The sequence below is a fragment of the Labrus mixtus genome, chromosome 11 (genome assembly GCF_963584025.1).
Source record: "Labrus mixtus chromosome 11, fLabMix1.1, whole genome shotgun sequence".
In the NCBI taxonomy this organism is placed as follows: Eukaryota; Metazoa; Chordata; class Actinopteri; order Labriformes; family Labridae; genus Labrus; species Labrus mixtus.
In genome coordinates, this window is record NC_083622.1 from 25336432 (window position 1) to 25351949 (window position 15518).

General features: G+C 40.9%; 1 protein-coding gene across 1 annotated transcript in view; it reads right to left on the reverse strand.

Annotated features, from left to right (window-relative positions):
- Nucleotides 1–6292: 6292 nt before the first annotated feature.
- LOC132984277 (eukaryotic translation initiation factor 3 subunit H) overlaps nucleotides 6293–15518 on the reverse strand; it is a 57839-nt gene continuing 48613 nt past the window's right edge. The window contains exons 7-8 of the mRNA XM_061051047.1: nucleotides 7003–7135; nucleotides 6293–6599 (exon numbers count right to left, since the gene is read on the reverse strand). Of these exons, the coding sequence (XP_060907030.1) occupies nucleotides 6505–6599; nucleotides 7003–7135 (228 nt within the window). The 3' untranslated portion in view covers nucleotides 6293–6504. The remainder of the gene's footprint in view (nucleotides 6600–7002; nucleotides 7136–15518) is intronic.

A 15518-nucleotide genomic window follows, 5' to 3' on the forward strand; every position in this document is an offset into this window, starting at 1 on the left:
TTCCAATGTCTAATAATGGTTAAAAATCTGGGGCAGAATGGAAAACCAGAGTGTTTCATTTAAAAAACAAAATGGTTATAAAACAGACATTTTATAGTAGACTACAGGTCAAATTTGAACCCGGGCCGGCCTGGAGGATCACAGCCTCTGCACATGAACCACCAAGCAACCGATGCCCCAGTAGTGAAGCTTCACAATGAGTGATATGTTCCATAGTTCAAATAGATCAAGATGAGAATTTTGTGAGAAAGCACCACATATGCATGTATAGAACAGGGTCAGCAAAGAGGTAAGACTCACTGCTTTGTCCACAAAAAGTTCTTTCTTTCTGGGAGCTTCTAGTTAGATTTAGTGACTTCTTGAAGTCTTGTCGTCAGTTGTCAGATTGAGAAAATGTCAAAAGTATCAGCCATATTATCTTTAGGCATGCAGGAAGGAGTGTTTGAAAACTTTGCCAAGCTAACTAAATCTTTGTTGAACCACCAAATGTACCTGATAAGACAAAACCCTTTAACCACCTGCATGATCAAGACATCAATAAAAACACAATTTATTATGTGTTACAACCAAGACCAGCTCAGAGTATCAATCGAAGAGACAAAGCGCAGCAGCAGATTACACACAACACATGATTGATCTTCAGCAGAAGGACATCCAGTGCATTTGTCTTAGCGGCTGGAGGGATAGACGAGACGTAAGTGATGGAGTGGGATGACAACAATGCACTGTAGCCTTGCCTGAAGCCCACGGATGCATGTGACAGACAGGGTATCATGCTCCGAAACCCTCCTTGAAAGGCTTCTGATGCTGCCGTTGTGGGGATTAAACCAGCCTCATAATGGCCTGTGGGATTTGTGCCAATGCTGGGTGACAGCCGTCGAATTGGGTGGCAGGCAGAGACGAATTGCTACTAGAACACAGCGTTCAATCCATACAGTTGCCAATCACAAAGCAGATCTATTGACCGGAGATAAGGTAAATATAGAGCTGCCTCAGTGACAGGTGGAGCATTGTTATGTGAAGAGATGTGTTCACACGCCGGTTGTGTCAGACCTGTGTGAGTAATCCGGAAAATGGAAAATTCCCAAACCCAACCTGCTCCCGAAAACTGCATCTGCCTTCCTTTCTGCTCTTGTTTTGGGGATTTGCAAGATTATTTTTTCCCACAGGAACTACTTTACATCCTCAACAGCTTCTTTATACAGGATCTACAGTTGCCATGGCAATATCTGTGGCAGAAAAAAAGACAGAGAGAGAGAGAGAGGGAGAGGGTGAGCAAAGAAAAAGAGAAAAAGTATTCAGAGTTGACAGCAAAATAACTGGTTTCATTATATTCAGCCAGCTGATTCTCTCTATCACCAATGACAGGGCGACGGCAGCACGGAGAGAGAGAGAGAGAGCTTGTGTTTGTGTTTGAGCGGTAATAAATTACTGCTGGGGTCAGGGCTGTGCAGGCCGCACTCCCTGATTAAATGAGACCAAACTTATATCCCTCTGACATCTACCAGCCTCCTTCTCAGGAATGTGAAGGTGCTGAGACAAATCCCATAATCCTAATTAAGTATTTCCTCCTATTGCAGCGTACAAAACGCCCAGCTGTTTACACAGCTAAAGCCTTCATTGGGTTCCCATGCTTATTTCAAACACATAGTTTAGCCTAATCTGGGCAAACATTGGTAGGATATGTGACATCACATGGAGTGAAGAAAAAGATAACTGGGATATGAGTGAAATCTCTGGAGAAGAGAGTGGAAAGTTTAAGCGTTGCGTCAGCAGCCCACAGATTCGGCTTCTGAACCGTTTGTGGGTGAAGAAAATTTGTCTCGTATTTGAGGATGTCGCTCTCATTTTCCCGACTCACAGAAGTCTCACGGTCAATTGAGTTGGATAGTGTGTGAGAGAAAATCGAGAATGCAGCTGCTGTGGGTTTCTTTTCTTCCACACAGTTTAACATTTCAAAAGAAGCAATACAATGAAGCAGATACTCTGCACTTCTAAATCTGCGTCAGTGCCTCCCTCGAGTGGGCACATAATGTGAAGTGTCTGCACGTATGGAGGGACATAGGTGCATTTTAGCTGAATCTAGTAGTAGTTGAGAGTATGCAACACCCTTATGTAGCATTTATGTGCACAGTATAAATGATTTATGAATATGTATTATGTTGAAATGGAATTTAAAAATAGAATCACAGAATATGTTTCACATACTGAACTGTATGTGAAGGTTTTGACCCTGACATGCAAAGTGACATGAAAGCAGTAAGAGGGCTTTTGATTTTGCATTGCGTGTTTACCGAGGGAACTAGCTGCTGATAATAGATAAATACACACACAAAGTCAACACCCATAAATATTAGCCATCAAGTCGTGCCTTTGTATCAAATAGTAGGATCATAAAAGCGTTTTAATGGACAGGCCTGAGTGCATGATGAGTCATCAAAATATATATTCGGTTTTCCAGGAAATAGCTAACTCTAAAATCGATTAAGAAATTCTTCAAAAAATAGTTATCTGCATTGTTCGACCATATTCATGCCTCTAAGCAACAACCAGCTAAAGAAGTATAGCTCTTCATACCTATTAATACATAAAAAAATAGGCATTCTCAGGACACAATACGGTGCATTTACACCTGGTATTAAAGCTATCAACTTGTGATCCAATCACTACAGGAGTAATGTTAGTGTTAGGTCTAAACGGGGCCATCAAGGCATTTGCATCTTTTCAGATTCTGACGTCTTGATTGAATAAGATGAAGCTGTAACTTTAGGAACAGATATGTACTAATAGTTTAAACATACATTTGAAAGACTTGACTTGCACATGATATTTGAGAAAATGTATTTCCATTAAACTAGTCCTGGAGATGACTCTACTTTGAAATGTCATTCCAGACACCACATTGTTTTGTTGCTAGTATGAAAATATGTCATCATCTTTGTTTGTTTAGCATGACAGTAAACAGCTCGTGTAATGATTTATATTGACTGCTGAGTAATGTGGGAGAAAAATACCAGTTTGGCTCTCATGCACATGCACTCTGATGCCCTTGAGCCCTGCCGTGACTACATGAATCAGTCCAAACTGCTTTCCACGCCAAACAAAACACTGTCACTTTAAATACAAGCTGAGCCTCTCTGTTACCGTGTTTGCACTCCGCAGGGGCGAGCTAGGCCTCGGCGGCTTCACACAACGCTCATCGGTTCTGTTGAGGGCATTTAAAAAGTTTGTAATTCCTCACACACCTCAGGATTAGGGACATGGAGGGAGGCTGTGGCCCCAGCTGGCCCTCAAGGGCAATGTCCCCCCCCCCCCCCAACAGAGCTGCTTCAGAATGACAAACAACACAGATTCAGTTTAAGAAGGAGCTACTCATCAAACACTAGTCAATACCTGCTCGAAAGAGAAGGCCTCACATCATACAACACATCAATCACAAGCACAGGTGAGCCTGTCAAAACAGCAGATCCCCCAATTAATAAATATAAACTAAGCCCTCTGTGGTGAATTAATATATGCCATCCTGCCAGCCTGTCGGGGAAACATGTTATGATTTGGTGAGAAAATCATTTCCGGCTGGAGTGTCACTGTTCCAATAAGCGTTCATCATGTTGCTTGACTTGTAATTATTGTTAATGACATTGTGCTGATGACAAGCAGGAGCACTGCAAGTTATTACTCGACTGGGCGATGCTGATGACAAGTTAAATAACGTCATCTGCTGAATTAGAGGATGCTGTTTAACCACAGGTCGAGGAAGAACAACGGACACACACACACAGCAAGATAGAGCTGCAGTGTAATTATTATATAATGAACCACACGCTGGCAGCTTCCTTATTAAATGGAGCTCCAAAAGCCATCAATTCAGCCTAGTGTTGTTTTTTAACTGGAGTGGACACTGGTGACGAGCCACACAAATGAGCTGGGCTTTTGTGGCCAGAGAGGTAATACTGAGATATGTGATGCTCTGCAGAGGATCAGCAGCAAAACAGCTTACGGAACATGCGAGGTATTTAGCTGACGCTCTCATGCAGGATTTAAAAGTAAGAGAGCTAGTGGAGTTGCAGACTTGTTCAAGGACACTTTACTGGACTGTTTACTGACCAACACGCTCAGTGCAGCATTTTTGGTTAAGCATCAGCAGAAGTTTATTTAAGGATGCCCATCCCTTCATTTCTGATGGACTTTATGTGAAGTTTTGAAAAGGGTTCTTTATTAGCTTTTCCTTATTTCAATTTGAACTTAATAGTGGTTGTTTTACGGAGCTGCTATGCCACATGAGTCATCTTTATTTATTCCTACAAAGGCCACTGCACAACACAGTCCACCTCCCAACTCAACAAACATGATCGATAACAAAGCAAAAACATTCCAAGAGTTTCAAAGCTATTTCTAAATTCTAGAAATAAATACATATAAACTGATATCCTATGTGTCAGGATGACAGCCGGGAATTAAACATTTATGATTAAACACAAAATGACAACATTCCTATCTCAACTTAACATTGTTTTAGTGTAAATGAGCTAATGTTGGTGTGATAGAAGTCAAGATGATGAGCATGTTAAAGAATGTTTTCATCATCACTCTGATCACAGCTTTTAGATGATGAAGCAGTACCTCATGGAAGTCCATCCTGAGAGGGTAACAATAACACAAAGTACTCCCTAGAAGGCAGAACTGATACTGAAGTGTATTAAAGAGGTAAAAAATAAAAGGGGTTAGCACTCATGCAGTGAGATGATTGCTGGGTGTAATTATCTGCTGGGGACTTACTGTGTGGCGTTTGCATTTCCTCCCAGTGCAACGATGGGCTCTCTCTGGGTCCGCTGGGTCTTCAGCATCCTTCCACAGTCCCAAGACATGCTCTTAAGGTTAATTGGTGTCCATTGTCTCTATAGGTGTGGATGTATGAATATGGTTGGCTCTCTGTTTTGTTGGCCCTGTTATTGACTGGATGGGTGTACTGACAGCTGATAACAGCTTCAGCTCCCTCATGATCTCTAAACAGCAGAATGGATGGATGGATTTTAATCAAAAAAAAAACCAAAACATAAAATAAACTAAGCAGCAGTCTGGACATGTTGGATAGCAGATGGGATGAAGTCTAACAATTATTATTATTATTTATTTATTTTTTTTACAGGTAGATATCATCGTTCCTACGCTGTGGTCAGGTAGGTTCAACAGGCTCAATGATTCCCTTATCACTTGTTGGCCACAAAAGAATCACTTTATTTGACTTCAATAACAATATTGTTCGGGCTGATTCTGTCCCTCTCTGATAAGCTGTTACACACAAAAAAGAGGCAACAGAGTCTCCATAAAGGATTTGATAAATGTTAGAATACCGGAGTCAGGTTTTTGAAGGTGAGCTCTGTGATGGCCATGAATGACAATGAGGCCGCTGTTTACATCCCACTTCAGCCGGCTGTCGGACAAAATACCCATGCACTTGTAAGAGCTGTCTATTCTAACTTTCATCCTGCTCTTTGTTGATGTTTGAGCATGGATTATTTACATGTTTTCACGAGTAAACTTCAGAAGCAGACTTTTTGGTTCCCTTGTTGCCAATTTCTCTAAAATTACGTTGCCAAATGATTTGTGTTTTTGGCACTAACTGACACAACACAGCACTTAATAAGGATCCCTCCGAGTACATTTGACAGTTTTTCCTCAGTCTTTCGTTTGGTACACCTGCAGTTTCTCCATTAAATGATTTCTTAAAAAGTCAACAGAAGAGATTTTTTTTTTTTTTTAAACCTGGTGAATGTCACTACTGGGACAAGACGCAGCCTAAAAATAAACACGTGTTCATTTCTACCTGTGTGGAGGAAAGGCAGCTTCTGGTGTGCTGTGTAATTGTAGTTGAGTTAGAAAGAAGACAAAAATCAAAAGATGATTTAGTGCTGTGAAACAGTGGAGGTAGAGACATGAAACTGGCATTTCATTTGACGCTTAGCTTTAACTTATACTTCTATGGCTGTTCTGTTAACAAGGATATTACTGTTCCCACGGTGCAAACAGACACTTCAGCAAATCCAATCATAATTGTTCCCACCTGCTTAATGTTTGAACCGCAAGATGAAAAGCATAAAGCTAGGAAATTACGTTTGAATACCATTGTACTGTATAATTATTTTTCCATTATCCCTCATTTCAGCAAGTGTGCACAAAATGAAATAGTCCTGTAGAGACAATGTTCAAGTCTACAGTTAAATATGCTGCAATTACCATGAAAAGCAGAATGAGTTCAACTGTGAAAACAAACACAAAGGCAGACAGGATGTAGAGATGCAGGAATTTTATTTAAATCAATATCAAGGGATCTAAGATAACTCTTTATCCAAGTTGTGGTTAGGCATAAACAATGAATCATTCTCAATAATAATAAAGACGTTTGTAATGTCTCTCCTGTTGTTGCATCTCAGCCTCTCTTTCTTCATCCTCTGTGCACCTTCCTTTCTTCTCTTGCTGATCGTTTCCCTCGTTTGTCTCCTATTAGTTGTGTTCTTGGAGAGCCTCTGCCATGAACAGCTTCCCCAGGTTCTGTGATGTGAATTCCTTCACGTTCTGGCAGTAGTTGTTGATTTGCCCTGTTGGAGGGTAGCCACATGCATCCACGCGCCCCCACACAAAAAACACACCCACAGATACATACATACACACACATACAGCAAAACATCAAATTAGAGGGGGAGCAGAGTAAACGGAAGGATCAGAATGTTGTCAGGGAGGCGGAGGAGAGCTGAACAGCGTGAGGCAGCAGGGGAAGGGGCAGTCGAGTTGGAGATTGAGTCAATAAACTTTAAATTAATGTAATTTCAAGATAATGGCGGAGATAATTACAAAACAGAACCTGAGCTCCTGTGAGGGGAGCAGAGGCGGCTGATGGAGTTTGAAGCAAAGGAATGGGGGGGGTCCTCTGTGGAGGATACGACCAGGGCTGTACGTACGTGGAGAGTGTGTGTGTGTGTGTGTGTGTCAGTTTGTACGTACCTGCAATAAGCAGTGTGTCCATGCGAGGAGGAGGCTGGGGGGGCTTGAACATTTTGGTGATGTCCTCCTCAGGCAGCGGGGGCTCTCCTCTGCTCTGCCGCTGGGCGTTCTCCTGCTGACGCCTCTGGGTGTACTGGAGAGAGAGAGACCAAAGAAAGGGGGGTTACTTAGAGAGGGGAGGCCACAGAGGAGAGTTAGGAAAAATAAACATAATAATTGCAGTGAAAGAGGAATGTAGAATGTTGTTTGTTTCTATAGTTGTTGTTTATTCTAATGTAGAGACGGCTAAATGTATGCAGCCCTGGAGTAGAAGACATATATTCTACTCCATATATTAAAAGTGTATCGTACAGTATCGTAAAAAAAAAAGAAAAAAAAAAAAAGGACAAAAAAGGACAAAGAGGGGGAAGCAAAGGAGGTGAAGAGAGGATAATGCGAGAATAAAATCAAAGGGGAAACAACAGATGCACATTTGTTTAATCACTCTGATTGAAATAACTCTGATTAAATGATCTAATAAGGTCTGGTGATTAAATGCATGAATGCATTTAATTGAAACGGATGTGTTTGACGTGGAAAAATCATCAAAATACAGCAGGCGTCTCTTTTTCTAAAGTACTTGAAGTTTAGCACCAATCCATTCAGCAACATCTCTTTGTCATGTGAATCAGTGGTTCTCAATTTAGGGTTTAGACTGCGTACCACCTCCGAAAATGTTTGGCTCTCCAAGTACCACCATTATGGTAGATGTTAAAATACATTCTAGGCCTATTTCTACACACTTTACGCAGGAGGTTATTTATTATTGACTGTTGGCAGCCACACTATAGGACTACTAAGGGCTAGCGCTAGAACTGACACTTAAACTCCACACAACACTGACATTTACCCAAATCAAAAAAAAAGTGCAGCACAATAAAAATGACAACTTTATACCAACAACCTGTTTGAGAATATTTAGTCTCCAGTATTTCCCACACAAAGACGATACCTGGGCCCAAGTATATTTCCGACTTGTTCTTATTTAATTTTTCATTTATTCCTAAAATTGCTGCGTGCCTGAGAGAGCGAGAGGTAGCGGGGAGAGAGAGAGTGAGAGGTAGCGGGGAGAGGTAGCGGGGAGAGAGAGAGTGAGAGGTAGCGGGAGAGACAGAGAGCGCAGGCGCGCGTTCTGCAGGCTCCGTGCAAACAGCGCCTCTGTATTAAAAGTCTCTGCGTTCAACATAACAAAACTGTCTTTTTTAAAAAAAAAAAAAATCCCTCTGGACTCCTGAGGAGTGTTAACACTAGAACCACCAAGACCATCTGACGGACGGTTTGGCTTTTTATAATACAAATAACTCTTTTTAAATAAAAACTGTGAGCCTCTCATCCTATGACTTTTCTTAACGTGTAACTAAATAACTAAAATAAAAAACAGATTTCTGAGCATTTATACCTCTAACTGCCGCCGCCTTCATATTGACGGCAGTTGAAAAGTTGATACATTTCCCTGGATTGTTTTCGCACGCCGTTTAAATCTTTATTAGTTATTGTTTCTATTTATAGACTTCATATATATGCGCAGGAATTTAACAAAGATGAGAGGAACACCTGCGTGTCTGACGTCGGTGTCCGTGGAGCCACAACATCCACAAGAGCTGAGAAGGAGGCAGTGTCAGACAAACACGCACTGCAAGAAAAACATGACCATTGTCTCCTGCAAGGGGTGCAAGCACCCTGTGAGTGAGAAGTGCACCGTCAAGGTTGAGCACTTGTGCAGAAGGTATGTACATTACGTGCCGCGGCGCTGTCCAAGGTGCTGATCGTTCATTTGTTCATCTGTTTGCCGCTGCATCTGTTATGGATTTCTGCAGTTCTTTTTGTAGGCTATATAGTTTGTCATGCCCTTAGATAGCCGTGTTTTTGTTGTTGTTGTTTTTGGCGTGCGTGTGTGTGTTGGTCAATGATTTCCTCTATGTCGGGGAAACAAACCCAGTTGCAGAGAGGAGGAGGAGCATCGGTGTTTATCTCTGTTTTTGCAGTGTTTTCATTAAAATGCGTAGCCTAATATATCCAACAATATAATAGACTAAAAGTCATGTATGTTTCATTTTTGTAGAATGTGTTTTAGAAACAGGAGACGTGGAGCAGCAGTAAAAGAACGGCGCATAAAAAAGCCGACAGATATTGTAAATGAACATGCAACATTTAAAAGGTTACAAATCCTGCCTTATGCTGATAGTCTATTTGGTTTGTAGATAAAAGTAATCTGTATTTAACTAAAACATGCATTATTTGTGTGCTTCTGAGCACAAATAATTTAATTTGCATTTGCCGTCTGAAAGAGGCGCTTGGAGGGGGGTCTAGACTGTTGGTGGTCCTAGTGTTAAGACAGCAAAATAGAGCAGAATCACATCAGCTTCAGAGCAAGAGAGAGAGAGAGAGGGTGAGCGACTGTCCGTACATGCATCAAAAAGTGAAGCTTCTCCTGGCTCCGTTATGTACAGCTGCTTGCTGCTGATTGTGCTGAACTCCAATAAATAACAGAATATCTGTTAATGTAGGTCTACAGCTGCTTGCTGTTGTTTCAGTACTGAACTATAACGGAATATCGAGCGGAACTTTTCAAAACATGAGGCGTACTCCTGTAGTTGTTTATGTCTGTGCGCGCGCAAGCAAAAATTGAGCAGATTAAAGTTGTTTGTTGCAAAAACTAGATTAATTTAGAGGGGAAAACACATTTGATATAAATACAACTCAATAGATACAAGACAGATAAGATAAAAAAAATTATGCTGAACAGGTTTTTTTTTTTTTTTTATAATGTGGAGATTTCTTTGCGTACCACCACAGGGAGCCCGCGTACCACCGGTGGTACCATAGTTTGAGAACCACTGATGTGAATGATCCGCTTTCCAAAGATCGATTCATGTTGTCTGTCAGCGCTGTAGTCGCAGTTATTGTGTTGCATCACAGAACATTTCCAACACCTTATGAGTCCGAACAAACAGGCCAAGACAGAGAAGGAACAGAGCCAGGAGGTATTCAGGGTGAATCTTTGATCCGTTCATTAAAAAGGCTTTTTTTTTAGCTTTTTTTATTTAGTCAGTCTAAATGGAGCCTCTCTGTTCTGTTTGTGCTTTAATAAGGATAATAATCTAAACATTTGGCTCCATGAAAACTTATCTAATAATGTCAGGAAGGTTCAGTTCGTTAGTAGCAAAAGAGAGGACGAAGGAGGAATGAGGAAAGAAAGTCAGGAATGGGGAAAAGTGGAACAATAAAGAAGGGGGTGATATAGCTACAAGTTCTACAGACAGCACCGACTGACAGCTGATAGTAAAAAGACAAAGAAAGATGAGAACAAAGAATGGGAATGGCCTGGAAACAGTTACAGGAAGGGGAGCGAGATGTAAAGAAACATTGAGATGAAAGAAGAGAAAGACAGACAGAGAGAAGAGTTATAAGTGCTGGCAGGGATGGAGTGATATGTGGAGGGCTGACAGTCGGTAAATCAGTAAGGTGCCGGGTCTCTGGAGATCCTAAAAGCCTTGTTAATTTGGCGAGATGGAGGAAAAGACTGACACACAGATTGGTGGAATGGGAGGCTGCAGCAGAGGAGGAGGAAAAACGAGGTGGGAGCAACGAGGGCTTTAAACCAAACAACCCACGACACACCTGTAGGGGTGACTGAGGAACGCAGAAACTCCTCCGAAATGAAAATGCAATTATTTGTTCAAATGAATCGATACTCCTCCAGTTTCCTTTTTTCCTACCAACGTGTCACATCACGACTGTGCATCATCAAAATGCTAATGTGTGCAAATTTAGGTGACAAGGATACAAAGGCAGTTTGCAGTTGTGCTCCACTTTCCGTATTTAAATATAGACAAACAGAGTCTAAAATGTCTGAACAAACCCCACTGGAAGTAAATGTCAGAGTCAAAAAATCCAACTGATCTAATTTAAGTACAAATATTAAACTTCCTCCTTTAAGTCAACGTTTAGAAGAGGCCCCTATTTGCCAGTTTTGTCTTTTAGAAGCTACTCAGGCTCTGTGTAGTTTTGCACTGCAAAGGAAAGAGCAGTTTAAAAGTTCAACTCAAAGTCTCAATTGGACTGGGGTCTTGACTCCTGTGAAGCTTTGCCTAAGACAATGTCTGAGGTCAAAATAATCCAGTCCCTATTCACAGTTGTTTTTACAGACTGCAGCAGGATTTCAGGATATCTATTTTCACCTCCACCTTCACGAGTCTCCGCAGACCTGCTGCAGGGAAGCATCCTCTCAGCGTGCTGCTGGAACCTCCATGCTTCAAGCTGGGGATGATGTGTTTATGGCTACAACTGGGTTTGGTTTAAGTATCAAGGGTAAAAAAAAAATCACAAATCAGCATCTGGACTAAAAGTCTTAATGAGAAATCTGTCAGGAAGACTGGGTCACATTGAGTTCAGTCTAGTGGAGTCAGTAAAACATGAGTCAGTGACATTTGAGATTTACTGGTAATTCACAGATCGTTAATAAATGATATGTCAACTTTAGTTAGAATAGAATAAGTCTTTATTATTATTATATAAAGACTTTACAATAAAGGTTAACATATTACTAAACAGAAAAGCCCATTAAAGTGTACAATTAAAAAAAGCATCAAATACAAAAAGAACAAGAATATAAACATGTTAAAAAAGCAGAGCTATTTCTGTCTGATAACTTTCATAATTAGAGCATTCTTGACCTTCTTATTTAGGGTTCTAATAGTCTGAGAATAGAAGCTTGACTGGCACATCCAGTATCTTCTTCCTGAATACATTCCTGTTTGGTTGGGATCATTGAATCCCTTGACCTTAATCTTGCAGTGCTTGCTATAAATATCCTAGAAATAGGCAGGGTGTCGCACTGCCCTTTTGTGTTCTGCTTAACAAACCGGGATTTTTGTCATGTCTAGTGCCGTCTTGTAACAGGCAATGAAGTTTTCCACCAGTACCATCTTGATTGAAGATTTTCGCATAGTCATTTTGGGGTCTATAGGGGATGCCCAAAGTGGCTTTACGCTTGTCTATACATGTAGTGCCTAAGGTTGAAAATGTAGCAACAAAACAGGGTCAAGGAACAGGGTGGAAGAGGTGTGTCCTGGCACCCTCAACATCTGGGGTCTGCCACCTGGGAACACAAAGATCCCCATGCACATTTTGTACTGAATTGGGAAAAATGGCATTCAAGTATGCTGCTCCCTCTTCTTGGATCGGTTGCAAGAGACTCTAAATCGTCGGGAGCTGGTTTCCTTGGATGCCTTTAAAGGTCTTCTTAATGATCTGGAGGCAGTCATATCTGACTGCAGATGTTTTAACTAAGTCTTTTGACCTTTTTGATCACATTGTTGTTTATGATTTATGAATTTTGATGAATGGTTCATATATTTTGTGATTCCTTTATTTATGTTAATTGTTGTTAAGTTTTAATCTCTGAAACCCAGTAAATTGTGCTGCTGCCCGTCTTGGCCAGGACGCTCCATGAGACTTTCCTAGTTAAATAAAGCTTGAAAAAAAGAAAGAAAAAATAAACATCTAGGGGGGAATCATTGTTTTGAACTTTAAACTGCACCCAATGAACAGCTCCCTGCTCCTTTCCGTCCATATAAGAAAGGGTGGTGTGTGCTATGACATTAATAGTTTGAGTGGGTGGGTAGGATAAGTGAATTTAGCCCAGTTCCCGTTGTGAGGTGCATGTGTGAACTCCATAACTCAGGGGGATTTCAGGGGCAGCCCACGTGTAAATATGTGTGTGTGTGTGTGTGTGTGTGTGTATATACTTTAATGATAGACTGAGGCCCAAACAGGGTGACTATTATTGTGAACAACAACACTAGTTGGTCAGCACATCGTTTGCACATCTGCCCACCTACTGTGTTTACAGACCATGTTGGCATTTTCTTTCCTTATCCATACTCTCTTCGGTATCTTACTCTCTCCACTGACCTATCTGTAAAAATAAAAATAAATCAATCTAATAAAAAGAGGAAGAGTGATTGTAGTGTGACGTCTCATGTTAAATATATCAAATTAACAGAAGCAGCTCAAAGTGATCTCACTAGGTCAGAAGCTCTCTTTCTCTTTCCTCATGAGGTTATTCTGTGTCTGTCAAAAGCAAAACTTTGTCCCAACCACTCTATTTATGATTATCAAGATTCCAGTTAAACATAAATCAGGTGAATTCTTCACTTCATGACCATCTGTCACAGATTAATGTCATTAAAATACTTTACTACTTAGAAGCAGTGTGGGATTTTCTGACAAAACTCCACCAACTACCAAGGTGCATGAAGAGTGAAAGGCTTGAAGAGTTCAAAAAGCTCTAGCAACACTTGTAGGATGATGATGACCGTGATGAAGGCCACAAGCCAAAACGCGTCGGTCTAATTTGTTAATAAAGGAGCTGGAGCTTTTTGACCTCATTAAAATCCCACAGTCTAATTCAAAACTACGTAAGAGCGAAACATAATCTACTTTTAAACAGCTAGAGAACGTATGAAGGGCTAAAACAGATCAGAAACAATAACAGTTCAAGTTCACATGTATGTAAATGCACTCAAAGAGATTGTATCATGAGTTTACTGTGGTGCAGAACAAGCACAAAGTGGTACATTAAGATAGATAACAATGCAGGAAGATAAATGTTTATAATTCCATGTGATGAAACAAACATGCATAGTTATGTTCATAATTTAAAGGTAACCAGGTTCTCTTAATGTTAAATTATAAAAAAAAAACATTTACATTTTAACATGCAAGTGTAAAATGTGGCTCTTAACAGTGAACTATAGGCCTGTGTTCTTTTTCTTGTTTTTTATTTAAATGCAAGAAACGTTTCAGCAATAGAATAGTCAAAACATATTGAAATTGCTTTAATTCTGTGAAATGTAGCTGTGAAATCGATCGCAGGCTCCTGAATGGAATCAAATTGAAATCATATCGTAGCAGACTTTGTGATAACGACAAATATCCTATCGTTTTTCCAAAAGAATCAATAAAATATCTTATGATGAAACTGCTAAATCACACCCCTAAGAACTAATGACTGGAAAAGTACTGAATAATGTCTTGGTAACTGAATTGCATCATTTGCCAATGTCGCCATGAATCACAACTATTAGGTTCATAAGATTAACAGACTGCATCCTAATCTAATCTAATGCACGGTGAAGAAAAACAAGAAAAATGAAATGAAGGAATAAACAGGGGAAGAGAGACGTAGATTCCTAGGTACAAAGACTAACTTGGTCACAGATTGTGACTGGGATCCTGATATTCACCAAATTCAGAGAGCTCTAAATGATAAATGGAGCCCTCTCAGCATGGCTCCGTTTTGCAACTTTCTATGATGATTAATACGGTTCCTTTTGTCCGCGTAGCAGCAGGGTCAATAGAACAAGATTACATGGAGCAAGTACAGCAGATGTCTGAAAGGTGTATTAGAGGCTCACTTTTTTTGTCTCTGTGGTCGTCAGTGTGGGGAATTGCATGAAACAGAAGGTGTCTGCCTGTGTGATAATGTGTATGACATGAGTGTGTGTGTGTTTGAGGGGTAAGGCTTTATGACTGTGATGATGAGAAGGTCAGTAGGGGAGGATGATGGATCATAATAGCTGGAGTGTGGGTGATTCGGCCGGGGGATGTGTGACTTTGTAGGCGTTTGTTTCTCCACAGTCCAGGTTGTAAATGCATTGTCTGTATATGGCGGGCTACCTGTGGTCACAGACCCATGTTTGTTCCGAGTCTGCCAAATGTGTGCGAACTTGGCGGCGATTTTATCCTCCAGCCGGCCGAGGAGATGATGACTCAGTCGGATTAACATGAATATTTCAGACGTTTGCTCGTTTCCCACTCGCGGAGGATAATGACAGAATAATGTGTCTATTTGAACGTAGGTGTAAGTTGGGACGCGCTCACTAGGCGCACAGCAGTGAGTCACCTTGAGCCTCTATGCTTCCATTTCCCTGAGTAATGAGTGTGTGTATGGCTGTGCATCTCGGTGGTTTGTATGTGTTGCCAGATGTTTGTGATGCATCTGGCTGAGGTTGCAGTTGGTACATGGCGGACTCATCATCTCTGCGTCTGTACGTTTTGTTCTGGTCTTTTCGCTGCTCCTGGGTGAGTTTGTGCTTGTAGGTGGTGTGTGTGTGTGTGTGTGTGTATGTTTAGTCTTGAGCACATGGGCTATGTGTGTGTGACTGTATGTGAGAGCTTTAGCTGCTGCTCCGTAATACATTTTGAGATTGTAATGTGCCTGGCACATATAAAGATTAAAAACAGGATTGTCAATTCACTCATTATAATTTTCACAACCTTTGAGCCCGTATGAATCAGATATCCCTGGGTGTCAATGCTATCTGAAGATTGCCTGAGCATGGCTCGTGGTATTAAACCTTTTGAACCCACTTTTCTTCACATAAGTAAAATATTAATAACCGCGTCACAGAAGCAACCCTTTGTACAAGTGAATATGACGGATTCCTTGACAGGATACGAGGGGGTCATAG